This window comes from Loxodonta africana, chromosome 20, assembly GCF_030014295.1.
Source record: "Loxodonta africana isolate mLoxAfr1 chromosome 20, mLoxAfr1.hap2, whole genome shotgun sequence".
NCBI classification, from domain to species: Eukaryota; Metazoa; Chordata; class Mammalia; order Proboscidea; family Elephantidae; genus Loxodonta; species Loxodonta africana.
Window position 1 is genome coordinate 67,584,485 of NC_087361.1, and position 27,570 is coordinate 67,612,054.

At 45.5% G+C, this 27,570-nt stretch overlaps 1 protein-coding gene across 4 annotated transcripts; it reads left to right on the plus strand.

Annotated features, from left to right (window-relative positions):
- The first annotated feature begins 1,812 nt into the window (after positions 1–1,812).
- On the plus strand, positions 1,813–27,346 carry EIF2D (eukaryotic translation initiation factor 2D). 4 transcript variants are annotated; one of them, XM_010590267.3, is made up of 15 exons: positions 1,814–2,081; positions 3,321–3,466; positions 6,467–6,550; positions 7,063–7,153; positions 10,101–10,208; positions 11,808–12,052; positions 12,526–12,643; positions 14,394–14,439; positions 14,869–14,972; positions 15,089–15,238; positions 15,588–15,677; positions 16,495–16,590; positions 18,252–18,372; positions 23,254–23,428; positions 25,243–25,462. In XM_010590267.3, exons 1-15 carry the CDS (start codon positions 2,026–2,028, stop codon positions 25,311–25,313), a joined length of 1,701 nt encoding a protein of 566 aa, XP_010588569.1. In that variant the 5' UTR covers positions 1,814–2,025; the 3' UTR covers positions 25,314–25,462. The 4 variants fall into 4 exon arrangements, with proteins under 4 accessions (XP_064129361.1, XP_010588569.1, XP_023404117.1 ...); XM_023548349.2 differs by lacking the exon at positions 25,243–25,462 and adding an exon at positions 26,692–26,859 and having other exon boundaries at positions 1,815–2,081; positions 3,321–3,511; XM_003410273.4 differs by having other exon boundaries at positions 1,815–2,081; positions 3,321–3,511.
- Positions 27,347–27,570: the final 224 nt, after the last annotated feature.

Sequence of the window (27,570 nt, forward strand, 5' to 3'; positions counted from 1 at the left end):
CGAAAATCAAGCCTCCAGGAAGAATTGATGGAGTACGGAGTGAGATGTTTCAACAAATGGATGCAGTGCTGGAAATGCTTGCTCATCTATGCCGAGACAGCTACCTGGCCAGCTGACTAGAAGAGATCCATATTTGTGCCCATTTCAAAGAAAGGGTATCATTGCTAATCTCAGATGGATGTTGGCTGAAAGCAGAGAATACCAGAAAGATGTCTACCTGTGTTTTATTGATTGTGCAAAGGCACTCAACTGTGTGGGTCATAATAAATTATGGATAACATTGCAAAGAATGGGAATCCCAGAACACTTAATTTTGCTCATGAGGAACTTGTACACAGGCCAAGAGGCAGTCAATGAAACAGAGCAAGGGGATACTGAGTAGTTCAAAATCAGGAAAGTTGTGCAACACGGTTGTATCCTTTTACCATACTCAGTCTGTATACTGAGCAAATAATCCAAGAAGCTGGACTATGTGAAGAAGAATGCAGCATCAGGATTGGAGGAAGACTCATTCATTAACAATCTGTGATATGCAGATGACACAACCTTGCTTGCTGAAAGTGAAGAGAACTTGAAACACTTACTGATGAAGATCAAAGACTACAGCCTTTGGTATGGATTACACCTCAACATAAAGAAAACAACCTCACAACTGGACCAATAAGCCACATCATGATAAACAGAGAAAAGACTGAGGTTGTCAAGGATTTCATTTTACTTAGGTCCACAATCAACGCCCATGAAAGCAGCAGTCAAGAAATCAACCTATTGCATTGGGTAAATCTGCTGCAAAAGACTTCTTTAAAGTATTAAAAAGCAAATACGTAGCTTTAAGGACAAAGGTGCCGGTGACCCCAGCCATGGTATATTCAATTGCCTTATAGGCATGCGTGCAAAAGCTGGACAATGAATCAGGAGGATGGAAGAAGAATTGATGCCTTTGAATTATGTTGTTGGCAGAAAATACTGAATATACCATGGACTGCCAGAAGAACACACAAATCTGTCTTGGAAGAAGTATAGCCAGAATGCTCCTTAGAAGCGAGGTTGGCGACACTTCATCTCACCTATCTTGGACATGTTATCAGGAAGTACCAGTCCCTGGAGAAGGATATCCTTGGTAGAGGGTCAGTGAAAAAGACCCTCAATGAGATGGACTGACACCAAACCCATTACCGTGGAGTAGATTCGGACTCATAGCGACACAGTGGCTGAAATAATGGATTTAAACATAGCAACGATTGTGAGGATGGCACAGGACCTGGCAGTGTTTCATTGTGTTATACATAGGGTCACTATGAGTTGGAACTGACTCCACCGCACGTAATAACAACAACATACACTTTGCCATGGCGTTTATCCCGACTGGACCCTGTAGGACAGAATGGAACTGCCTCCTCATAGGGTTTCTAATCTTTAAGGAAGCCAACTGCCACAGCTTTCTCCCCGGAGCAGCTGGTGGGTTCCAACCACGGACTAGTTACTTAGCAGCCAAGGGCTTAACCATTGAACCACCAGGGCTCATTATAAGATGTAAAGATCTTAAAAAAGATGTCTTTAAGAAAAACATTGAAGAAGCCCGCATGTTTAATTAAACACAAGAGCTCAATTAATTACTGTGGAATTGAACTAAATTGCATGGAATGGGAGCTGGCGAGCTTTCAGTCAACGCACTAACTGACGGAGTGCAAAAGAGCCGAACCGCTGTTGACGCGAGCGGGTGACTACAGACGCTCAGGTGCGCAGCTCCGACCCTCGCAGCCCCGCGCTGGGGGAAGGACTCCCCGCCTCTTCCGGTCCCCGCCCCTTCGGTTCCGGTCCTCGGTGCTTGTGGTGGCCGCGGCCTGCACAGTGGCAACAGGCGCGGAGCGTCGCGGTCTGAGTTTCCAGCCGGGCCACTTTTCCGGCGGGTCCCCAGCATGGCTGCCCTCATGGTTGCGTGCCGGGGAGCTACCGCGCCCTCGCTTTTCTGACAGCCTCTGGCTTCTGTGCTCGCCTTGTCTTCCCCGGGCCACGCCAGCAGACATGTTTACCAAGGCCTTTCGGGTCAAGTCCAACACGGCCATCAAGGGGTCGGACAGGTGAGGGAGGAAAGAGGCCTGCTCTGCCTACCGGGGCACCCAGCCGTCTCAGGGGGCCTGGCTGCGTCAGAGCCCTCGCTCGATGCGGTCGGCTGACCTGGGGCAGAGGCCAGAGGCACAGCTGGGGAAGCGACCCCAGGGGGCAAGAGTGGGTGAGACACATTTCGAGGGTGAGGGTGGAGAGGTGGCCTGTTTTTTCACTCAGGCTAACTTTTAGATAGTGAGTCAAAAAGTAATTCCTTCAGTGTTAGTCGACTGTAGACTATTTAAGGTGTGGTGGAGGATGCTGAGGAGCCCTGGTGCGCAGTGGCTAAAGCGCTCGGCTGCTAACAGAAAGGTCAGCTGTTTGAACCCACCAGCCGCTCCGGGGAAGAAAGGTTTGGCAGTCTGCTTCGCTAAAGATTTATAGCCTCGGAAACTCCACGGGGGCAGCTCTACTCTGTCCCGTAGGGACATTGACTTTCGATGGAAGCCGGTTTTGAGGATGCAAAAAAAACAAGGAAAGCAGGGTCCTTGCCCTCCAAAGAGCCTAGAGCCCCATGGGAGACATCAGATGGGGCACCAAGAAGTACAAGTATACGGAGAAAAGTGTCCAGTGATTACTTCCGGCAGGAGAGATGGTTAGAGGAAGAAGTGCAGGGGAAAGGCACCTGTGGTAAGGAGAACTGTGTACCTGCAGAAGGCGTCCCAAATGCAGAGATCACGCTGGGAATTTTGTACCAGTGTTCTCTCGTTCTATAGTTGTCATCCTTGGTGCCCCTGTATAGTTATTTAATCATAAACTGACAGATTTCCAAGCATACATGAGAAATGAGCGGCTCCAAGGACAAGGCATGGAGTCAGGAAGGCAGCTTTCCTATGTCAGGCTAACTTGGGTTGCTCACTAGGCCTCAGTTTCTCTCTATAAAATGGAAAAGCTTGCCCCAGGAATTTGTGAGAACAGTTGAGACAATGGATGAGAAAGAGAATGGGGTACTTTGGAAGAGTGTGTGAGAACAGGGTGTCAGAAACCAGGCAGTCTTTCTTTAGCCCTCATGATTTTATAGTGAGTTCTTCTGTTGTTATGTGCCATCGAGTTGTTTCCGACTCATAGTGGCCCTACGGGACAGAGTAGAGCTGCCCCATACGGTTTCCAGGGAGTGGCTGGTGGATGCCAACTGCTGACCTTCTGGTTAGCAGCCGAGCTCTTAACCATTGCCTGGGCACCATTCATGCCTGGTGTTGGTGTGTTTTCTGCAGGAGAAAACTTCGGGCTGATGTGACAGCTGCTTTTCCCACCGTTGGAACTGATCAGGTCTCTGAGTTAGTACCCGGAAAGGAAGAGCTGAACGTTGTGAAGTTGTATGCTCACAAAGGGGATGCAGTGACTGTGTATGTGAGTGGAGGTAACCCCATCCTATTTGAACTGGAGAAAAATCTGTATCCGACAGGTATGGCAATAGGATAGAGATGGCCATTACTAGTCCTTACCTGACATCTCTTCTCTCTTTCCTCCGTTACATGCCTCCCATAAAACAAGCACAGAATCTCCTGATAACATCCTTAACCCTTTCCTGGATGAGTTATTATTATTTTTTTTTTGTAATTTTTTGGTGATAACCATGTTTTTTCACTAATGTTTAGGATGAATGCTGAATCATTGTTGGTAGTTTTTTTTTTAATTTGAAAAAGTGGGATGCCAGTTGCAAGCAGTCCATGTCGGTTCCATGAAGTACATCATAAAAACAGTACATGTGGGTACCACGGCCTAGGAAGTGCATCACATCTCCTGGTTACACTTGAGCCATAAAATATCTTACCCAACTTGCCAAAAATACACACGAACTACTAAGTAAACATTGCACTTGCCATACATAATTATGATCAGTTTGATTTGAGGGAAACTTTAGAAAACATGGGGCGGCCAGTAAACGCACCTTGCACTTTCTGCACATAGTTATTGTTCTGAGTGCTGCATTCTCCGCGTCATCTTCTGGTTGTCTTGACTGGGAGATGCCCTCCATCCTGACTGAATGGGACAGTATTTGGCACCCCGCTGGCTCCAGACTTTCTCCAGAAACACAGGAGGGTCTGCTCTTGCTTTTGGTTTCCCAGGCTCCAGCAGGCTGTCTCATGAGAGTGATCCTGAAGGACATTTGGTCACATTTGCCTCTCTTGTTACATTTCCACATTACAAACCTGTTCACAGTGGCTGTGTAAGTAAGGGAGTGCGGCAGTCAACGTGAGTGCCTTCTGATTGCTTGCCTTTCGCATGTCTGGGCAAAGTGGCCCACTCCTCCTGTGATTGCGTGGTATCGTTCACCTGCTTTTGGGCACGTGATTACTGAGGAGGAGCCATCTTTGTTCTTCCTTTTGACAGTAGTGATGTCCTTTGGATTGTGGAACACGGACAAAACTGTCACAAGTTTGTCATTTGGCTGCTTTACTGCCAACACATATCCCTTCGTACAAAGTTAGATTCTCCCCGCCGTAGTTTATCTTTACTCCTCAACATTTTTGATAGGTGCTTTCGAGTTGGTCGTACTGTGCCCACAGCAAATAGTCCCCTGTCATCATACTGTGCCCACAGCAAACAGTCTAGTCGTCATCCTGTGCCCACAGCAAACAGTCCCCTGTCGTGCATGGTTTTCATCAGTCAATAGGAGGTGAAGAAGTTGTCGAAGGCAATGAGCCTGTGGGAATGGTTGTATGGGTCACATAGTCTAAGCACAGCAGTCTCATGGAGGGAGAGTGATGAATCATTGCCCATGATGTTTTTCTCAGAATAGATTTCAAAGTTACTTACAAAGCCAGTCTGAGTCAGCCAAGCAGCAAACATATCCTTGCTTGACGGGCTTCACTGGCATCTGGTGCTTTACTGATGAATGGCCCTTGAATGGCATCATGCTTTCATCAGCTGCCATAGTACTTGACGGCACATACGCTTCCGTTTAGACATCTGCTGAGAGCATCGATAATAGGGTGCAGCTTGTGAAGCCAATCATAGCCAGGGTGTCCTGTGTCTGTGAAGCACATCACACACGTGGTACATATCTGTCCCATGGCCCGGGAGGTATATCACAAATGGTTTTCACCCCAAAATAACTCATTTACCTGAATATTTCTGAAGGCCGGTAACTGTACCTTCCAAGTAACACAAAGAGGAAACAGTAAACATGTTTGCAAGCCTTATCTTGCTGTACAGAAGCCAAAAACACAAAAGTTTCATACAGTCACTCCTCTGGGAAGCATCCCCTCATACAGCTGGCTTTCAGCACTCAAATGTGGTGCAGACCAACTTCTTTGTTTTTCAGGCAGTTGCACCGGTATCTGCCATGACTTTAGAACATGTTAAAGCGGCTCAAATGCCTGCCAGTAAACCTCCAGGGGTGGAAAATATAACGGGGGCATATATGTCCCAGTGCCCATCTGTTTTTACGGTTGGGTCTTTTAAGACCAAAAACTGCTATTAAAAAACCAGAACAACCTGTTGCCATCATGTCGATTCCAACTCATAGCTGCTATAGGAGGGAGAAAAAAAGGGCTAACACAGAAGGAGAGAGGGTGGTTATGAAGGATGTTCTGAGATGAAGGAGCAATGGCCAAGGGGTTTATAGTGGGTTAACTGGGGATAGAACAGTTTTCTTGAAAAGGTTGGATTTTCAGAACATGTGAAAAATGGTTCTTAAAACTATCCCTAGCAGGAAGAAGCTGGCTTAGTTATGCTACATACCCGGCTGTCTTAGTGATGTACTTCAGTGAGGGTCTCACGGGCATCTCTCTTAGGCCTTGGCTGGCTCTTTGGGAGTCTTTGCTTTCTTTCTTTGTCACAGATCTCAGGGACCTTTTCTCTCACACCTGTCACTTGGGGCTTTTCTTCCTAGAAGCCTGGCTGCAACAGTGCAAGGCAGTCTCCTTAGGCTGCCCCTGTCCCACCCCACCCCCTGCTGTAGCTGAGGACAAGCACAAGCTCTTTTTATTCTAAGGGTTTTCCAGCTAATCACTGTAGAAATAAAAAAAAATAGAAGGAGAAAAATGATAAACATGGGAAGGTTTCCAGTTTGTTACAGGCTGGATGCCTGCTCTGAGACTACTTGCTTTTGAGGTAACAGATGGAATCCTCGGTGGGTCTCTGCCCCCGCTTTTATTCACTGTGGTCTTTTCTGCTGCAAGTCCTGGTGGAACATGAGGTGCTTCCGAGTCCCCAGTGACACCCAGTGCCTTAGGTCTCTCCCTCACTCAAGAATGAAACCTCTGTGAGCATTGCCACACAGCCTTCTACGTAGCTTTGAGTTGAGTTTCTTTTCTGTATCCTGATTAAAGTGACCATAGTGTTTTGCTTTGCCAGTTCCCTAGGAGATTGAGTTTTTTTGTAGTAAGTCTCTTCTGGGTCTCTTTTTGGGCAGTGTACACTCTGTGGTCGTATCCCGATCTTCTACCGACCTTCACAACATGGCCTCCAGTACTCGAGAAGCTGGTCGGGGGAGCAGGTGAGAGAATTTTCCTATATTCTGTCTGTTGGCTGAAATCTACTTAGGAAAGACTGACCAATTTAAGAAATAAAACCACTTCCTGTGTTTGTTCAAACAATTGAAAAATGGAATGTTCTCCTTGTGTGGTTACGCCTCTTCACTTTGCCAGTTCCGTGAGCATTCTGAGTGTCTGACCCCATTGTCAGACTTAAGTAAGATAGATAGATGCTGTGAAAGTACTGCGCGACCTGCCGTAGGTGGTACTTTGAACCCATAGGCTGAATTCAGAAAGCCGGGACGAGAGATCATGTTGTAGGAAGCGGAGCTGGGGATTTGTGTAACTACTTGTACCCCAAAGGGAGAAGATCTGATACTCGGCTTGCCATTTTTCATTTTCATTATGAATAACATAGTTGATACTTAACAGATGTTTCTTGGTTGAGTTAATGAAGAAATGAAGGATGAAGTAAAAGGAGACATTAGAAGGAGGCAGAATGTGGGCTGTGATGTGTTTGTTTTGTTTGCTGCAGATTTGATGCTACCAGGACTAGTGGTGCCCCCTGCTGGTCTGCCTCAAGTACAGAAGGGTGACCTCTGTGCCATTGCCTTGGTGGGGAACAGGTACTGTGCCAGCCAGCCGCACCTTGGGGGTGGAGGTTAGGGAAAAGGGGGAATGACAGCTTCTAAAGCATATCTTCCTCTGGAAGAAGCACAGAGTGGACCACTGGAGGAATAGCAGTGAACATGTGGGGTCCCACACATTTGGGAGGATGTATTTGCTGTTGCTACTGCTTTTTTTGTTTGTTTTAACTCTTTATTTCGAAATAAATTTAGACTTAGAGAAGAGTTCCACTTATAGTACAGAGAGTTCCCATATGCCCTTCGCCCAGCTTCCTTTGTGGTAACATGTTATATAGCTGTGGTCCAGTCATGAAAACTAAGAAATTGACATTGGTGCATTACCGTTACCTAAATTACAGACTTATTCCTATTGCTTCCTAGCTTGTCCACTACAGGTATCCCTGATTTACGACGGGGTTCCGTTCCAACGATTCCGTTTTAAGTCAGTTCTGACTTAAGTCAAATACCTCTTTTTTTTTTTTTTTTTTTTTAGTTTTCGTTATTATTGCCTTTTGTTACCAGTATCTCTGTAAATCTGATCTTTATTTGTCTCTGGGGGCTGAAAACATTACATGTAAAAGTACAGATAAGTTTTAATACATAAAAAACACACCTGTTTAAAAAAAAAACCCATTGCCGTCGAGTCGATCTTGACTCATAAGACTCATAGTGACCCTGTATTTTCTTTCTATGAGAAAAAATACACAAATAAAAAAAAAAAAGTACAGTCGTAAGTGCAATTCATCATAACTTGAATACATTGTAAGTCAGGGCCTACCCGTAATGACCTTTCTCTGTTCAAGGATCCGGTCTAGGACACCACATTTGTATTAGTTGTCATGGCTCTTTCGATCTGTGACATTTTCTCATCTTTCCTTGTATGTCATGACCTTGACACTTTTTCCCATCGTCGTCGTCAACAATCTTTTATTGTTTTTAATAGTTTTATTGAGATACAATTCATATGCCCATTTAAAATGGCTTTTAGTATATTCACAGGGTTGTTCAACCAGCACCACTCCTCTGCTGATTTTAAAAATGTGAGGAAGTGGTCATATGAACAATTCTGAAAATCAAAAGTCCCCTTACCCACAATTCTCTTCTTGTAAAAGTATCATTTGATATGTATCCTTGCCGGCCTTCTTACTGCACAGATTCATGTACACATGAGAATGCATCATGTGGGGTGCGTGTGTTTACAAATAAAACGAACAGAATTATACTGTATATGTATTGTGTGAGCATTTTCCACATTGGCACACAGATCTGCTGAATCCTTTTACCTGCCGTGTAGTTGATGGAAGAGGGCTTCTCCTGGTGGGCACTGGAGTTGCCTCCAGTTTGTCTTTATTGCAAACAGTATCTTATTGGAGCTTCTAGAGATACAGGTGCCAGTATTTTTACAGTTAGATACTAAAAAGTGAAACTGTTAGTCTGAAGATTACGCATATTTTCTGTTGCCCTACAAAAGGCAGTGAGTGTCACCTTTTTCTCCCACCTACAGGGCCTCTGGGGCCTGTTCCCCATGCTCATCAACACTGGCCATGAGGGCTCGTTTTCATTTGTGAATCCGAATGGAAGATAAATGTCATCTCACTGCTGCTCTGAGAAAGGAGAGAGAGATTATAGACGGGGGAGGGGCCGGTGTTTAAAGATCCTATTTTTGCCACTCCCATTATCCCATTTTCTTGAACATTTTGGAAACAAACACCTAGAAATGTTTCCTTTCCTTTTTTTTTTTCTAAATATAGCAAAAATTGCAGTTTAAAAGAACGTTGTGTCATTATTTTTTCCTCCAGTATTCTATCCAAGAGAGGAGAAAACTAGGTAACTAGGTATTTGGCCTGCTCAGTTTGGTCTTTACAGTGTGTGTGGGGATGGAGCCCGGGGGTGGTTTGTGGCAGAGGCTAAGGGTAGAAGGGGGTCTGTTCACAATACAAGCCACATTTAGTATGTTTCGTGACTTTGGAGTTCTTGAGCCATTGACCCTAATGGGAATGGAAGAAAAAGACCCCTCTCCTAAGAACCGAAGGAGAAGCCAGGTTCAAAGTTTCTGTGGCATGAACTAACCCCTGGGCTTCTAGTGGAGCTACCAGATTTAGCAAATATTTTTAAGTTTAGGTGTTGGAAACTCTGCCCTTGAACCTTTTCCCTTGGCCCCTATCTTGTGGGTTTGTGTGTTCCCCCATTGTTACATAGCCGGACACCTATCCATACAGGTAATGTGTGATCGATGTTTGAGGAACACTGGGCTACAGAGATTGTTCACTTGGGCTTTGAAAGTTCTTAGCTAAAGCGTTGTACAGAGTAAGCCCCATTGCAAAGAGCCAAGTCAGATGGAACCTCCCTAGGTGGCTTCCAGCTTATCTCTACCTCTCCTCTATGGAATTCCTCAGCCTAAATTATAAAGTCTGAATTACTTCCTTTCTGAACTTCCCTATAGGATGGCTATGCCTTATTTAAGATGTTTGTTTTTGCTATTGTTAGGTGCCATTGAGTCGATTTTCGACTCATAGCGACCCCATGTGACAGAGTAGAATTGTCCCAAAGTGTTTTCTAGGCTGTAATCTTTATGGAAGCAGAGCACCAGGTCTTTTCTCCCATGGACGAAGAGGTAGGGGAGGCAATTTACGTTTTGGGAATTAAAGAAAGGGAACTTTAAATATCCTCCCAAATCCTGGCTGGGCTAGTTCTTAATAGGAAAACAACAAAGGCAGCGGAAACAGCAGCAGACAGCTTACTCATACAGAAAGGTAATGTTTGGCCAAGGGATTTTTGAAAGTAATACATGTAGATAATCTGGAGAAAAGTGAGACTGGACCTAGTTCAGTTTTGTGATATAAGTGGATACTTCGCATTTGTAGCTTTTTCCACGTGTGTGGAAAGATGGCTCTGACACGTGCCTTCCCAGGAGACTCCCTGACTTGGTCTCTGGCCTCCTTCTTAGGGCCCCCATTGCAATCGGAGTGGCTGCCATGTCCACAGCTGAGATGCTGACTTCAGGCCTGAAGGGAAGGGGCTTCTTGGTGCTGCACACTTACCAGGACCACTTGTGGTAGGTACACAGAAGTCGAAGTGTCTCTTTGACTTTACAGAGATGTGGGTAGGTGGGTGGGGAAAGCCGAGGCCTGAGATTCAGAAGTGGGAGCTTTGGTCCCAGCCAGGTCCTTACATAAGCTGCTGATCCGCAAGACTAATTTCCTTACCGAATGTGGAGACAAGAGTTATTCTTTTTTGCTTGTTTGGACAAGAAATTAGAGAGACCTTTGATTACTTTCTAGGTGAATTATAGGTCTTAGACCTGGAAGAAGACCTGAGGGATTGTCTACTCTGCCTCTTAAAAAATGGTGATATTCTTCATTTTTAAAGCTCTTGTCAGTCAGGCTTTAGCTGCCTACATTTCAGGCATCTCCTGGCCCCATAAGGAGAGCTCTGGAATTTTCACTTCTGAATCCAAATCAAAGCAGGGTAGATTCTCAGGCCCCAGGATGGTAACCTGGCTACCTCTGTGTCATTCGGTTTTCACACTTCTTATCTCTTCCTCGTCATGGAGGTAACACTTTCTCACTGTAACAGTTGTTTTTCTAGAGCCATATACCAGCTTATTTTCTGATTATTTTCATTTTGTCAAAATAGTAAATAGTACTTTTCCTAAAAGCAATATATCTGGTCTTTTGGCCAAGAGCTGTAGCCTATTGGTATAGATTTGTTCTTAACGTCTTTCTAGCCCAGTCTTGGGTTTATTTATTTAACAAACACTGGGCAAGCCCTACTTAGCTGGAGGTACAGCTTTGCTAGCCTGTGTATTAGCAGGTATCGGAGGGCTGATTGCTGTGGTCTTCTAGCACCTCGTTTTCTAACCATCAATCCAGGTACAGCAATCAAAGTCATGTTGTCTAAGTCATTTTATCAGCAGTTGCCACACTCCCCCGCTACCCCCCCGTTTTTTCCTTCAATATTTATGGTACTTACTTGATCAGAATAGCCTCAACATACGCTTTGGGCTTGCTGTTAGTAATATGCCTTCCTTAGCTATTAGTTAAAAGTTAGTTTGACCTACATAAACTTAGCTGGGTTAAAGCTTTTTGCCTCTACCTCTTTGCATGCTCTGGTATGTGGCATTGCTTTTTCCTTTTTCTGTCTCCCCGAGGCATGATGGTATAAAACCATGGTAATTTCTACAGGTTAGATGGCATTTTGATTTAACACAGAAGCGGCTGAGTTTGCAGTCCTTGAACAGTTCGGGTGTTTGTATCTTATTACATGCTCTGAGGCTTTACTTTGTATTTCACCAAACTGATACTATAGATGCATTTGCTGTCCTCATTTTGTTGTTTAATTAAAAATAGTTTTATTATTTTTAACTCATATGAAAGGGATAGTTTTGCTTTTTATTTAATTTTTCTCTATCTCAGGATGTCCATTAATAATATTATTCCTTTGAGATAGAGAGGAGGCAAGAATTATTCTTCCCATTTCAGAGATGAGGAAACTGAGGCATGGAATTTTCGAGGCCCAGAGTTGAAAATGGAGCTGAGAAGAGAGCACAGGCTCCCTGCTCCCTCCTGGACTTCCTTGCCTGTTGGCTCTTACTGTCTCTGAACTACAGGGTTGGAGAGTGCTGCTTGGTGTTTCTGACATGAGATTTTTCCAGGAAATCTGGAGACAAGTCCTCTCCACCTTCCATTGCTCCACCGGCCGAGGGTCTCGCAGATCTCGGGGAAGAGAAGGACTCTGTCCAGGCGGACCCCTCCCTGCAGGAAGACATGAGACACCTGCACCTGGAGGGAGAGGCGGAGGAGAATGGGGAGCTTCTTCAGTTGTGTGGGGAGAAGGTCTCAGAAGACCCCGATGTCGGGGCCCTGGACCAAGACACCAGAGGCAGCAAGACCCTTCAAGGTGCACTTTGGGAGCAGAAGGCTGCCCCCCTCTCAGTTTGGGAGACTGGCGTGCTCCGCTGCTTCTGACTAGCATGGCACTGAAGCTCCAGGGGAGGGGGGAAAGTCCTTCGTTTAGGTGGAGGTGGTCCAACAGCCCTTTGAGCTCTTGCCACATACATTGTGTCTCCCTGGGTGCCCATCTGCCCTTGTATTCGGGGTGTTTCCAGCTGCTGAGCCCACAGTATTTCTTCTGGGTTTGACTTGTCTGTATGAACTCTCCTAGCTTGGTGGGACTTTGTGGCTTGGCCCCTTCTCTGGGATCAGCCCCTTTTAGACACACAGTGCTCAGCAGAGTCTGGGGGCTTTGGTACCTGGGAGTGGGTTCCTCCTGGAGTCAAGGAGGTGAGGAAGGGGTGAGACTGGGCAGGGGCTTTCCATACTGGGCCAGGTGCTCTGCATCCCTTAGGAAGGCTGTGGTTCTCATCTTTGCAGAGCAAATGGATGAACTCTTACAGCGCTGCTTCTTGCATGCTTTGAAGAGCCGGGTCAGAAAAGCTGACCTCCCCTTACTCGCCAGCACCTTCCTTGGCAGCCACATGTTCTCCTGCTGGTATGGAAGGGACCGATGTGGGGTGGGAGCCAGGAACTGGGGCTCCCTTTTGTTCCTGGGCAGCAGGAGAGGACAGGGCTGATGGGGGGATTGGTTGAGGGACGTGCTATGCAAATCGCGTGTGCCTCATTGCTCTAGGGCAGGGGTCGGTAGAGTGTGGAGTGGAGGACTGATCAGGCAAATACATTAGGTCCTGGGTGTTAAATACTTAAATTCTGTCCACTGAAAGGATGTTGAGGAAATGGAAGGTTAAAATTCCCTGGACAGCCCAACACCGTCTACAGAGGATCCAAGATTTGCTGAACTCTGCCTCTGCTGCTGTGGTCCTGGGCTCCCTCTCATGGATTCGGCAACACATCCTTACAGGAAGTGTCCCAGGGCAGCCGCTTTGTTAGGAGGCTTCTTCTAGAACATTCATAGTTAATACCAGCCCCCTCCCCCAACTTTTCCTGAAAAGTAGGTGGGTCAGGTTAGGTTGTATCAGGAGGGTACACCCCAGTCCCAGACACAAGCCACCAGGAAAAGGCAGTATTACATGTGGATAGAACTTGAACTTTGAAGATAGGCACTTCTGGGCTCAGATGCCAGCTCCCCAGGGCATTTGAGCAAGGCGAACTGGTCACCAGACTTCTCTGAGCTCTAATTTTCAGTACTCAGAGATTGCTGTAAAGATTAAGTAGTCTAACAGATAATAAAAAAGAAAGAAAAAGCACTTGATAAATATTATATCAGAAAGTTTGCATATTGATTTTTGCCCTGAGACTGAACAGCTGCTGTTTTGAGAATCTTGCTCTGTGTTTTTGAAGTGGCTTTAATGTAACTTTCTTCCTTTTTGCTTGTGGGCTCCTTTAAGGTGTCCTGCACAAATGTGGGGTCTGGAGTGTGTGGTGGAATACTTGGTGATCTACCTAACCTTGCTGGTTGGAAGTAACTAGTAAAGGGGGAGTGAGGCCTTTGCTCACGGAATATTCCTTAGGATAGAGTTTGCCAACCGAGAGTGGTTCTAGGGTACCTCCCTGTGTGTCCCACTGCTGTAGCATGCCACATTTCAAGTGGAAGATGTAAGTTCTGGGGAGAGGGAGGGATTGTAACTTTCATCAGGTACCTCCGCCCCCAAACTAATTGCTCCAGGCAAACTGTTTCTGTGTAAAAGGCCAGGTAGTGACTATTTTAGGCTTAGCCGCTATAATGACTCTCTCCTGCTCTCGTAGCACCAGCACAACCATAGATGGTACAGAAGTGAATGGCCGTGGCCAGATTTGGCTCACAGGATGTAGTTTGCTGAGCCCTGCTCTAGGGGCTAGCTGTCCACAGTAGGCTTTTGAGGCCACAGAAGGTTATCTGGTTTGAGAAGAATCTAGCGCTCTATCCAATATGGTTGCCACTAGCCACATGTGGCTATTTAAAATTTTTTAAATTTTAATTAAAATTAAATAAAATTAAAAATTCAGTTCCTCAGTCACGGTCCCCTTTCAGGTGCTTAATAGTCACATGTAGCTAGTGGCTGTTGGACAGCTCAGATAGAGAACATTCCATCTTCAGAGAAAGCTCTATGGGCCAGCGCTGACCTGGTGTCTCAGAGTCTGCATTCCATCTGATGCCACCAGGGGGCAGAGAGTTCTGGAATGGTGGTGGCTTCTCTCTGAAAGTAGGGGAAGAAGGCTGAGGAAAAAGATCCTGCCCTCAGCATCAAGCAGGCCTCACCACTACTGCTTTGTGAGTTTAACTTGCCTTTTTCGTCTGCCATCAGCCCTGAAGGACGACAACTGGACATAAAGAAGTCAAGCTACAAAAAGGTAGGCAGGCCCCTTCTTTGTTGACCCACAGAGTTGTGGGCAGAGAGGGGTGCACATGTGACATGAGATGAAGGGATGCTGGGGAAGCCCTGTCTGCAGGCCTCAGGCCAGAATGAAGCTTTTTATTCCAGATGTGAGGAGGGAGAAGAGAAGACTCCCTGGGCTGAGGCAGTTGGATGGGCACCCACTCATCTCTCCCCTTTGGCCCTTTTATGTCTGACCCAAGTCCTGAAAGGCTTAACCAGTTGGTCTTCAGCAGCTTCTCTCTCCCCACCCTTCACAGTGGGGGCCTCCCATTTCCTCATGTGACAAGGGCAGGGACTGTCTTGTGTCCCTGCATGGTACCTGCCGAGCTCAGTCTCTGGTGTGCTGTAGGTGCTCAGTGTGGTAAACCCATGAGCCCCCTACCTCCAGACCTCTCTCCCCTAGCTCTCTAAGTTCCTGCAGCAGATGCAGCAGGAGCAGGTCATACAGGTCAAGGAGCTGAGCAGAGGGGTGGAGAGCATTGTGGCTGTGGACTGGAAGCACCCAAGGTGAGTGCAGGGGCCCGGTTGCTAGCTCAGCGGGCCCCAGGGCACCTGGGCCACGGCCTGGGGATTGCCTAGACACTAGTGTAATGTGTTTTTTCTTTTCTTCTGCTGGGTTTTAGGATCACATCTTTCATCACACCCGAGCCCTCCCAGACCTCCCAGACTATCCAGGAGGGTAGCAGGGAACAGCCCTACCACCCTCCGGATATAAAATTCCTCTACTGTGTCCCAGCCGGCATGACCCTGCTCTTCCAGGAGTCTGGCCACAAGTGAGTTTGGAGAGCAGCTTCCCTGCCTGCCTGCTGTCCCTGTGCCCTGAGTGCTGCTCTTCTGTGACCGACGAGCCTGCCCACCCCTGCTCTCTCTCCCTTTCTCCCAACTCCAGCTTCAAGCCTCCTTCCCCTGGGGAGCTTCTCTGGACTAAATGGAGTGAGAGAGTAGATTTCTCCCTGTTCTACCCATGACACACGGTCCTGCTCGCCTCAGTCAGGAAAAGGGAAGAAAATAGAGGTGGAATGGTCGAGGAAGGCACCTTGCTGAGCAGGGAGTGAGTCTTGGTGTTTGCAGGCTGTCTCCCGGCACAGTAGGAACTAACCCCCTGTCATTTCTCCTCACTAGGAAGGGGAGCTTCCTCAAGGGCAGTGAGGTCCGAACAGCCATCATTAACTATGCCAAGAAAAATGACCTAGTGGATGCAGACAACAAAAAGTGAGTGGGTGGGGGAGAACCATTATCCGGCTTGTTAAATATGAATCTGGCAGACACAGACACGTGTGGAGGACCCCTAGGATGGAGGAGCACAGAATACCACAGCACTTCAGAAAGGACCGAGACTAGTGGTGTCCAAATCGCGGGCCCTGAGGACCAGGAGTTACTGCTTAGGGTGTTCAGACCCGTGTGTGCTGTAAACACTGACAATAGGTGAATAAATACCGTGGCACGTATGTCCACTACTGCTTTCCAAATGCAGGTGCTGTTGTGAGGAATAAAATGCAAACTTGTTGTAAAAATTTTACTGAAGTCATTGTAGCTTTTTCATATTTTCTATTTTCTTAATAAGTAGATACAGAAGTTCAACTACCAGATGAAGGTGGTTCTATTGATTTTTTACTTTAAAAAGCCATCATTATGATCAAAGAGTTGGGAATTGCTGACACCTAAAAACCCTCTTTTGATAGATCCCCTTCCTTCTCCTAGGCCCCCCTCCCCGCCAGCCGAAGGGAAACTAAGCCCAGGAAGCTAATTGCTTGTGATCACGTGGTTAGTAGTGGCAGAACTGAACCCAGGATGCTGGTCTCCTGATTTGTCCCATCACACCTTGCCCTGTACCGCCTGCTTCTCCTTCTAGGAACATGTCCTTGTGACCACTGTCCATAGGGTGCCCTGCTTGAGGGACCGTGGTCCCATAGGTGATTGTGATGCTGAAGGACTGTAAAGGGCATCAAAGGAGATGGACCCTGAGTTGGCCCTTGGGTCGGAAGGGGTGGGTCTTAAATTTCTTTATTGCCTCTTCTTTCCCTTTTAGCCTCGTGAAGTTGGATCCTGTCCTGTGTGATTGCATCTTAGAGAAAAATGAGCAGCACACAGTCCTCAAGCTTCCATGGGATAGTCTCCTGACCAGGTAGTGGGGACTGGGATTGCTGTATTCCTTCCCCTTAGTATCTATTGTGTTGAACTTTAAATTGTCAGCGTCTTAGTCTCTGGCCTTCTTTCCATAATCCAGGCTGTGTATACACACAGCCTGACGAATTCCAGTGTGGAAGGTATTTGGTACAACTCTGGTCAACACGATGCAGAACTTGAGAGGACAAGAGAAAAGGAACATTCTTTAAAAATAAGAATTTCAGGAAGGTTTAGAAGCAAAAAGAAGGATGCAGGGGGATTGTCTTAAAGTCTTCAAAGGATGGATTTTTAATACTCCTTCTTTTCCACAGACTCATAACTGAAAACGATTTCTATTAGGAGAAGGTACACTGCAGGTCATGGACCAAATCTGCTTTACTGGAACACAGCCACACCCACTCATTTATGCAGCGGCTGTAGATGCTTTTGTGCTACAATGGCAGAGTTGAGTAGTTGCAATAGAGACCATATGGTGTGTAAAGCCTAAAATATTTATTATGGCCCTTTTAGAAAAGTTTGCCAACCCTAATATACATAATAGCAAGAGAAAACTTGGTCAGATAAAAGGTAGAAATTGCTCTGGCAAAGGCGATTCACAAATTTGAAGCAGTACTCGGAGGCAGTAGGCTGGATATGATAAAATCCTGAGACAGGCAGGATAACCTCCACACAGAGACTGGGCAGATCTCAGAAGAGAGGCCAGTGGGCAGTGGCCCAGTGCTCAAGTCACTCATGTCCCTTCCCTGCCTCAGTGGGCCTCAATCTTGGCTGCAATTTGGAATCATCTGGAGAGCTTTACAGATCTCTCTGCCTGGAGCCTGCCCCCAGAAATCCTGAGTTAATTGGACTAGACTGCCTCTCCCTGGGTGATTTGAATGATTCTAATGTGCAGCTGGAGCAATAAGCAACGTCACGATAAACAGAGAAAAAAGTGAAAGCTGTCAGTGATGTCTTTCTCCTTGGATCAACCATTAATGCCCATGGAGGCAGCAGTCAGGAAATCAAAGGACGTATTGCGTTGGGCAAATCTGTAGAAAAAGACCTCTTTAAAGTGTTGAAAAGCAAAGATGTCGCTTTGAGGACTAAGGTGCTCCTGACCCAAGCCATGGTATTTTTAATTGCCTCATATGCATGTAAAAGCTGAACAATGAAAAAGGAAGACCAAAGAAGAATTGATGTATTTGAATTATGGTGTTGGTGAAGAATGTTGAATATACCATGGACTGCCAGCAGAACGTACAAATCTGCCTTGGAAGAAGTACAAGAAGCAAGGATGGCAAGACTTCATCTCACATACTTTGGACATGTTATTCAGGAGGGACCAGTCCCTGGAGAAGGACATCATGCTTGGTAAAGTAGAGGGTAAATGAAAACGAGGGACACCCTCAATGAGATGGATTGACACAGTGGCCAAAACAGTGGGCTCAAACATAGCAACGATTGTGAGGATGGCACAGGACCTGGCAATGTTTCATTCTGTTATACATAAGGTCACCATGAGTCAGAGCCAACTTGATGGCAACTAATAACAACAACAATGTGTAGACAAGGTTGTGAACCCCTGCCCTGCAAGACCAGCTTATACCCAACTGCGTGATGATAGTGGGGTGTGAGGAAATGGCATTATTAGTCTTTCACTCATTGACGCCCTTGTTTCAGATGTTTGGAAAAATTGCAGCCTGCCTATCAAGTGACCTTTCCTGGACAAGAGCCCATTGTGAAGAAAGGGAAAATCTGTCCAATTGACATCATCCTAGCACAGAGAGCTTCTAATAAAAAGGTAATTTAAAAAGACACAGTGTTTGAGGATGGTGATTTAATGTCCCTGCTAAGTTCTTGTCTCTCTAACATGATTGGAGGTTTTTAGACTGGCCTTGAACACCTCAAAGGTTGTTTATGAAATGCCCATGTTTGTGTGATTGGGATGGGCCCTGTGCAGAACAGGTGAAGCTGACCTCGTCTCTGCCTTGTAGGATTTTGTGCTAGGAAACTTGCTAGAGCCTGGCTCCAAAAGTCAACAAGGTTTTATTTTTTTCTAAGAGCTATACTATGGACTTTGAGCTTTTACAAATTGTATTACCTCTTGGGCTTTGGTCAATGAAAACAACATGTAAAGAATTGCTGAAGGAACTGAGTGTGGTTAGCCTGGCAATAAAAGTCCTAGGGAACAAACTACATCTGTCTGCAAATATGTGAAAACCTGTCCTCTGGGAAGGGATTGCACTTATTCTGTGTGCCTGAGAAGACACAACTAGGATTAGTGGGTGGAAATCTCAGACAAATAGACTTTGGTTCAAAGAAAAGAACTTTGTAGTAGTGTACTGTTAAAAGCATGGGTTGTGAATTAGACACTCTCATCCCTGCTTGACCTCGAGCAAGTTACCTAATATTTTTTTGAATATTTTACTGTGTTTTAGATGAAAGTTTACATAGCCAATTAGTTTCTCATTTAACAGTTCATACACAGATTATCCCGTGACGCTGGTTGCTATCCCCACAATGTGTTAGCACTCTCCCCGTTTCCACCTTGCCTTCTGTTTCCATCTGTCCAGTTCCCCTGACCCTCCTTGCCTTCTCATCTTTCCTTTTGGGCGAATGTTGCTTGTTTGGTTGCATATAGTTGATTGGTCTAAAGAACACATTCCTCATGGGTGTTACTGTTTATTTTATAGACCATTCTATTATTTGCCTGAAAGAGGTGACCTCTGGGCTTAAGTTCCAGGTTAAAATGGTGTGTTAGGGTGATAGTCTCTAGCGCTCCTTCAGTTTCTATCAGTGCAATAACTCTGGTCTTTTTTATGACTTTGAGTTTTGCTCTACATTTTTCTCCCATTCTGACTGGGACCTTCTATTGAGTCCTTGGTCAGAGCGGTCATTAGTGGTAGCCGGGCACCATCTAGTTCTGGTCTCAGCCAGAGGAGGCTGTGGTTTGTGTGGACCTTTAGTCCTGTGGATTAATGGTTTCCTTGAGTCTGTAGTTTCCTTCACTGCTCTTTGCTCCAGAGAGGAGGAGACCAATAGTTGTATCTTACATGGCCACTCATAAGCTTTTAAGACCCCAGGTATTACTCACCAAACTAGGATGTAAAACATTATCTTTATGAACTAAGTTATGCCAACTGACCTAGATGTCCCCTGAGACTATAGTCTTTAGCCTTGAAGCCCAGTAACTCAGTCCCACGAGGTGTTTGGATGTGTCTAAGAAGTTTCCATAACTGTGCCCCCTATGTGTTCTATCATTTAAATGAATATATATGCAGCACATACAAATATTTATATACAAATGCCCACAACTATATATGCACATGCAGGTACTCCCATATGCCTCCCACACCTGTGTAGCATGCTTACCTACCTATGCACTACTACCTGTTGCCATCAGTTTTTATTGTTGTTACTCTTGTTGCAGAATTGTATATATTACAGCATTTATCATAGTTGTGCTTTATTCCTACATACCTCTCAGTGTCTTCATTTACCTTGGTCAGGTTGTGCTGACTTCCCCCATATTGTGTATTGCCTTTCCCTTCTCCAGAGTTAACACGTGTCTACTATCTAGTAAGTGATCCCTGCCTCCCCATCCCATCCCTGGTGACTATCAAAGAATGTTGCTTTCTGTGTGTAAACCTATTCTTTTTATAAAAGTGGTATCATAGAGTATCTGTCCTTTTGTGATTGACTTATTTCAGTCAGCATAATGTCCTCCAGATTCATCCATGTTATGTTTCATGGACTCATCATCATTCTTTATCCTTGTGTAGCATTCCATTGTGTGTATGTACCACATTTTGTTTATCCATTCATCTGTTGATGGGCACTTAGGTTGTTTCCATCTTTTCAGTATTGTGAACAATGCTGCAGTGAACATGGGTGTGCATATGTCTATTTGTGTGACGGCTCTTATTTCTCTAGGATATATTCCTAGGGGTGGGATTGCTGGATCCTATGGTATTTCTGTTTCTAGCTTTTTGAAGAAATACCATACTGTTTTCCATAGTGGTTGTACCATTTTACAATCCCATCAGCAGTGTATAAGAGTTCCAGTCTGCCTGCAGCCTCACCAGCATTTGTTGTTTTCTGGTTTTTGATTAGTGCTGTTTTTGCAGGAGTGATAAGGTATCTCATTTTAGTTTTGATTTGCATCTCTCTAATGGTTAATGATCACGAGCATCTCTTCTCTACATGTGTTGTTGCTCATCTTAATGTCGTCTTTGGTCAAGTGTCTGTTCATGTCCTTTGCCCATTTTTTCACTGGATTGTCTTTTTGTTGTTGAGGTGTTGAAGTTTTCTATGTATTTTAGAGATTAGACACTTGTCAGATATGTTATTGCCAAAATTTTTTCCCCAGTCTGTAGGTTCTGTTTTTACTCTTTTGGTAAAGTCTTTTGGTGAACATAAGTATTTAATTTTAAGGAGGTCCCAGTTATCTAGTTTATTTTCTGTTGTTTGGACATTTTTAGTTATGTTTGACGGTGTATTTATGCCATAAATTAGGATCCCTAGCTTTGTCCTTATGTTATCTTCCAGGAACTTTATAGTTTTAAGTTTAACATTTAGGTCTTTGTTCCATTTTGAGTTAGTTTTTATGTATGTTGCAAGGTATGGATCCTGTTTCATTTCTCTACAAATGGATATCCAGTTTTGCCAGCACCACTTGTTAAAGAGACTGCCTCTTCCCCCACTGAATGGACTTGTACCCTTTGTTGAAGCTCAGGGATAGTTAGATGGATTTACTTCTGGCTTCTGAATTCTGTTCCCTTGGCCTGTGTGTCTGTCATTGTATATACCTAATCTGTTTTTCTTGCCTGAGTTTTCTAATGTTGAAAGTGGAGATAATACATATGTTGTAGGACACTGTGAGAATCAAATGAAGGAATATACCTGAGTGAGCACTCAGAACAGTACTTGGCAGATAAGCATTCAATAAATGAGAATGGTAATAATGACCTTAATCATGATTAGCAGTAGCTACAATTTCTTGAGTTTTTAATTATGTGCCAGACACTGTACTAAGCAATTTCTATGTATATTAGCTTATTTAAACACTTCTTTTTATAATAACAATTAGAACTGTCCAAAATTGAAATTGGTGCTTCATAAAGTAGTGAGTTTTCTCCTGGAAGTCATCAAGCAAAGGTGAGGTGACCACTTGCTGGGGAGGATGTAATTGCCTTCTTGGATCAGGTAGAGGGTTGGCATTGATGTGACCTCCAATTTCCTGTTGATTCTAAGATCCTCTGGTTATGGAGTCCCTTGATGCGCCTAAGGTTATTTGGAACTTTCTGAGATTTTATCAATGGCAACCCTCCCACCCACCCTATAGTAACCCTTTACCATCTCTAGTCATGAGTGAAAGAGAGCTTATTTTAAAGCAACAAGGGGAGAATTGTGTTTTTTAAAAGTATTAATGTTGTACTTCTTTATCTCGAAGTCACATACCTATCGTTTGTGAAATTGATGAGTAACAGAAAAATACATGTGTTGCTGATTGGATGCTTGATTATAAGCAATTATTGTTAATTTATTTTTAGGGGTTATAATGGCTTTGTTTTTATGTTAAAAAGAGCCTTTACCTTTTAGAGCTTACACTGAAATATTTATGTTGTTGTCAGGTGCCGTCAAATCGGTTCTGACTCATAGCGACCCAATGTACAACAGAACGAAACACTGCCTGGTCCTGTGCTATCCTCAGGATAGTTGCTATGTTTGAGAACATTGTTGCAGGCACAGTGTCAGTCCATCTCACTGAGGGTCTTCCTCTTTTTCGCTGACCTTCTACTTTACCAAGCATGATGTCCTTCTCCAGGGACTGGTCCCTCCTGATAGCATGTCCAAAGCACATGAGACGAAGTCTCACCATCCTCACATGTAAGGAACATTCTGGCTGTATGTCTTCCAGGACAGATTTGTTCATTCTTCTGGAAGTCCATGGTATATTTAATATTCTTCACCAACACCGTAATTCAAATGCATCAATTCTTCTTTGGTCTTCCTTATTTTATTGTCCAGTTTTTGAATGCATATGAGGTGATTGAAAATATCATGCCTTGGGTCAGTGCATTTTAGTCCTCAAAGTGACATCTTTGATTGTGAACACTTTAGAGAGGTCTTTTGGAGCAGATTTGTCCAATGCAATATGTCCTTTGACTTCTTGACTGCTGCTTCTGTGGGTGTTGATTGTGGATCCAAGTAAAGTGAAATCCTTGACAACTTCAGTCTTTTCTCCGTTTGTCGTATTTATAGACGAAATGGTCTGATGTCTTTGCTGTGAAGTAATATGGGAGTGGGGTATGGATGAGATACAGATGAGTCAAGGTTGGCCATAAGTTGATAATCGTTGAGACTAGATGGTAGGCATGGGGGCAGTTATTATACTAAAATAGTTATTTTTGTTTTAAATTCTCCATAATAAAAGTTTTTTTAAGTATGTGTGATATCGGCTGGGATATCTCACACCTAGATTGGGCAGAGTAGACTGAATCAACTTAGAAGCACGAAGGTAACTTATTTTAGATGAAAAGGCACCGTGGTTATAGGCACGGTGAACCGTCAGGGAACACAGATGAGGCAGCTGCCAAGGCAGCTTGTCCAGAAGGCCCTGGGGAGGGGATGGGGGCCTTCTGCGCCCACCGTCCACCTTCTGTCCCGGCTCTCCTCTCAGGTGACCATAGTGCGGAACTTGGAGGCCTACGGGCTGGACCCATCCTTGGTGGCCGCCATCCTCCAGCAGCGATGCCAGGCGAGTACCACCGTGACTCCTGCTCCTGGGGCCAAGGACAGCATGCAGGTCCAGATCCAGGGAAACCAGGTCCACCACCTCAGCCGGCTGCTGCTCGGTGAGCACCCCCTCTGAGAAGAAGAGGCATTGGTCTAATTTGGCAAAAACCTTCCTGCCAACTCACCTCAGCCCAGTTACCATAATACCACTTTATATACAGCATAATCTTTTTACCAGGTTCTGTCCCATCTCAAACTCTACAAACCTGTGGGGCCACTAAGATGGGGATTATTATCCTCGTTTCCTAGATGAGGGAAATGAGAGGGTAGGGGGAGATGCTGCCAGCTGGCGAGAGGTGGAGCCAGTGTTTGAGCCAAGTCTTCAACCTCAGATGTGGCGCTCTCTCCAGCTCTCTCCACTGCACTATCCGGGGAGCTTCCCACTGTGCTGGGCACCCTGCTGAGCATTTCGCAGCCGTGCTCACTCTTGATCACAAGGACACTGTGGAATTGTTGGCTCAGGTTTGCAGACGCGGAAACGGAAGTTCAGACAGGCTCAGTACCCTGCCCTGAGATCATCTGTTGAGTGCTGTAGCTGAGCTCTGTCTTTGCTGTCACACTCCCAAGCTTGAGTTCCTTTCACCAACCCCAGCTCTCCCAGCCTCCAGCTTGTCCTCAATTCAAACTGTCCTCCACATCTCAGCTTTCTAAAGCCAATGTGATCACATCACCCCCTCTCAAAAACTTTGTCTGTCTCTTCAGTGCCTTCAGAATAAACTCCTGAGCTCAACAAACAGGACCCTTCCCAGGCTGGCCCCAGTCTTCCATCAGGCTGCCCGGGTGTCCCCACCCTGGCCAGGCCTCAGCCATGCTGGTCTCTGTGCAGTCCCCGGCAACACTTCCACACTGTGCGCCTCTGCCTGGGCTGTTCACTCACCCAGTATGCTCTCCATGTGTGACCTGAGGCTGCCTGACTTTAGAAGCTCATTGGCCCAGCTCAGGGGTCACGTGAAACCAGCCCTAGGGCACTTTTCACTTTTCCTGTGTGCCCCTAAATCAGCATTTAAAAATTGCTTATGTAGCTCTTTCCATGATATTTCTATTTCTGGTGGTGTCTGCAGTGGGTTAATTTGTACTCATGTCTGAACCTCTTGCTATACTCAGCTCCTCGAGGGCACCAACCAAAAGCCAAACCCACTGCCGTCGAGTCGATTCCGACTCATAACGACCCCATAGGACAGAGTAGAACTGCCCCATAGAGTTTCCAAGGAGTGCCTGGCGGATTTGAACTGCCGACCTCTTGGTTAACAGCCGTAGCGCTTAACCACTATGCCACCAGGGTTTCTGCTTGAGGGCACAGACCTGGCCATATTCATCCTTTTTCATCCTCAGTGCTTGAAACACAGTGTATGCTCAGTAAACAAATTCATGGCATGGCCCCAAGGCAGGATCCACCAGTTAGTGTCTAAGGTTGTGCCCTGTTATGAGAAGAACCGCAGTGAGTACCAAGAAGAAATACTGAGGAAAACAGAAGTACACATGATTGACACAGGCGCACACACACTTTCTGTCTCAGGAGAAAATGTTACATGCCCGAGGTATACCTAGAAAGTGGCTGTCGCTGTGGGTATCGCTGAAAAGCACACTGCAGCCTTGAGGTACGGGGATACGTTGTCCCTCCCACGAGGCTTCCCTGAGAAGCTGAGTTTTGAGCTGGGTGTAGAAGAGCAGCAGGAAAAGGTCTGAGCAGAGGCTTGACAGCAGGGTGAGCACAGTATGGGGCCACCAAGGCCAGGAGGGGAGCTGTGCCGTGGGGGCCCATGGGGACCAACGCCAGTGAGTGAGATTGTGAGGCCAAGGGGAAGCCAGGGAGGGGCAGTGGGATGGGACCCTGGGCTGTTCCACTGAGGGCTTTCTGCTTTTTGGATTGTAGATGAGTATCAGCTCCCTCGGAAACACATCCAAGGCCTTGAAAAAGCCCCCAAACCTGGCAAGAAGAAGTGACAGACTTTTGTTTCATGAGGGGGAGCCAGTGGAATTCCAAGCTCGGGGCTGGTAATTTATATGAGCAAGTTCAGCTTTTGCAAATAAAAAATATAATTCTTTAAGAAAATAAATTTTTATTCTAATCTAAATCTGATTCCCTTTTGTTTTCTCCATATAGTTTCTATGTCGCACCAAGTTTTAAAGTCAGAAACATTTCAAGTCGACAGTGGAGTGCCTTTCCATTCATGTGGTTTCAGTGATTTGGTTCCTCCCCTGCTTTCAAGGCAGGACAGCCCATTTAAAGTTCACAGATGGGGCCTTCCTGTTTTTAAAGCCCTTCAACCAACTATTCCATAACTCTTGCTTATCTGTTCCTATACCTATTAACCTCTAAGCCAAAAATATTTCCTTCACGTCTCTGAAAGGTTATTCATATAGGAAACAACCCAGCTGTCATCAGTTCAGGCAACAGAAGAAAGAACTGGCCCTTAATGGCTGCAGAATTTAGGCTAGCTGGAAATAAACAGTAGAAGCCCACTAGGACACGGGCCTCAGTATGACAGAGATTCTTCCCCAGCTCTGGCGCACTGATATCAGCAACGGTAAATTTGTGATATGGCTCCAAGATGACAGCTTTGTGACAGTACAGAGTCTTATACAACAAATGCCTTCTTTAGCCCTGAACTTCTTAACCTGGAATTCACAGAAGGGGTCTCTAGTTGGTCTTCAGAGGGTCCGTGAACTTTCTGAAGTTGTGTGCAAGGTTTTGTGGTCATTTTCCTGAGAGAGGGCTCATGTTTCTGTCCAGTTCCCAAAGGGACCACTTGATGCCACTGCTCTAGGCCCTGCTCTGTTCAAGTCTCGTTTCTGTAGCCAACATTCCCCTTGTACATGGGGCAGTCAGCTGAGCTGGATTCCTTATGAGTTCTTTGGTTTTACCATGAAGAAACAATTTTTCTTCAACTTCCTTTTTTCTTTCTCATCATACTTTTTTTTAAACCCAGATAAGAACTTAAAAAGAGAATATCCACAATTGTAGCTGAAAGTAAAGCTCACCCAAACTACCCATCTGGGGCCTGAGAAGGGAGAAGGGCTTAGGTGTGAAAATGTGTCCTGCCTACCTTTCCTTAGCGGGCCAGAACAGGCCCTTTTACTTGTGATTTGCTGTAAGTAACTCCTTCATTTCACTAATCCCATCTATACAACCATAAACTCACTGAACGAGGAAAAGGATTTTTAAAAATTGACCCCAAATGGAATTTTATTACAACAAAGCATTTGGACAGCTAGAGTTTGATCTGAGGGAGGACAATGTATGTACAGTAGTGATGTGCTGTAACCAGACTGCTCCTTGTAAGTGAGGATGGCAAGACTTAAACTTGCTTACTTTGGACAGGTCATCAGGAAGGACCAATCACTAGAAAAGGACATCATGGCTGATAAAGCAAAAGGTCAGCGAAAACAAGGGAACCCTTCAATGAGATGGACTGACACAATAGCCACACAATGGACTCAAACACACCAGCAATCACGGAGATGGTGCAGGGCCAGGCACTGCTTCATCACACATACGGTCGCCACGAGTCAGAGCCGGCTCGACGGCAGCTAACAACAACAGTGATGAACTACGGCCTTTACATGAATACCGCGACCATGCAGCACTGTATGAAGCTCTCTCACTCGATTTGTTTCACGCACTCTTGGAAGGACTGGAGACCCAAAGAGGTGATGTCTTGCCTTGTTAATCCCTGCTCAAGACACAAAGCCAGTAGGTGGTAGGACTGGGTCTGAGATGAACATCCATGCCCAGCTGTGGTTTAGCCCCGAGTTCTGCTATGACACCGTGCCGTCAAGGCCTCTGCTTTGGGTGACTTTTCCAGTAATGGTGAGTCATCCTCCCTTTCCCCTTGTGAACACCACCACGTGAACCCGTGAGAAGGCAGGGCAGAGTTAGACTGTGCAATGGATTCCTTTTTCTGTGTGTTGGGTCAGACGATCTATGTCAAGGTCAAATTTACAACTTTGAATTTATTAATCCCATGCTGTAACCATATGAGTTTAAAGGAAAAGCAGAAACTGGTTCATTTCCAGGCTTTGGCAAAATTCTTGGAAGATGTACTGAGAGGTTAACAGATGTTACAGATGTGCCCCGATCTTGGGTAATTTTGCGAACGTCTGTGGGATGGGGTGTTCTCTCCTCCAGGGAGGTCGGTGGCTGCATGGGTGAGCCCCTGCATAGGCCCCCGGTCACTGCACTGCGTGCGATCAGAGCCGG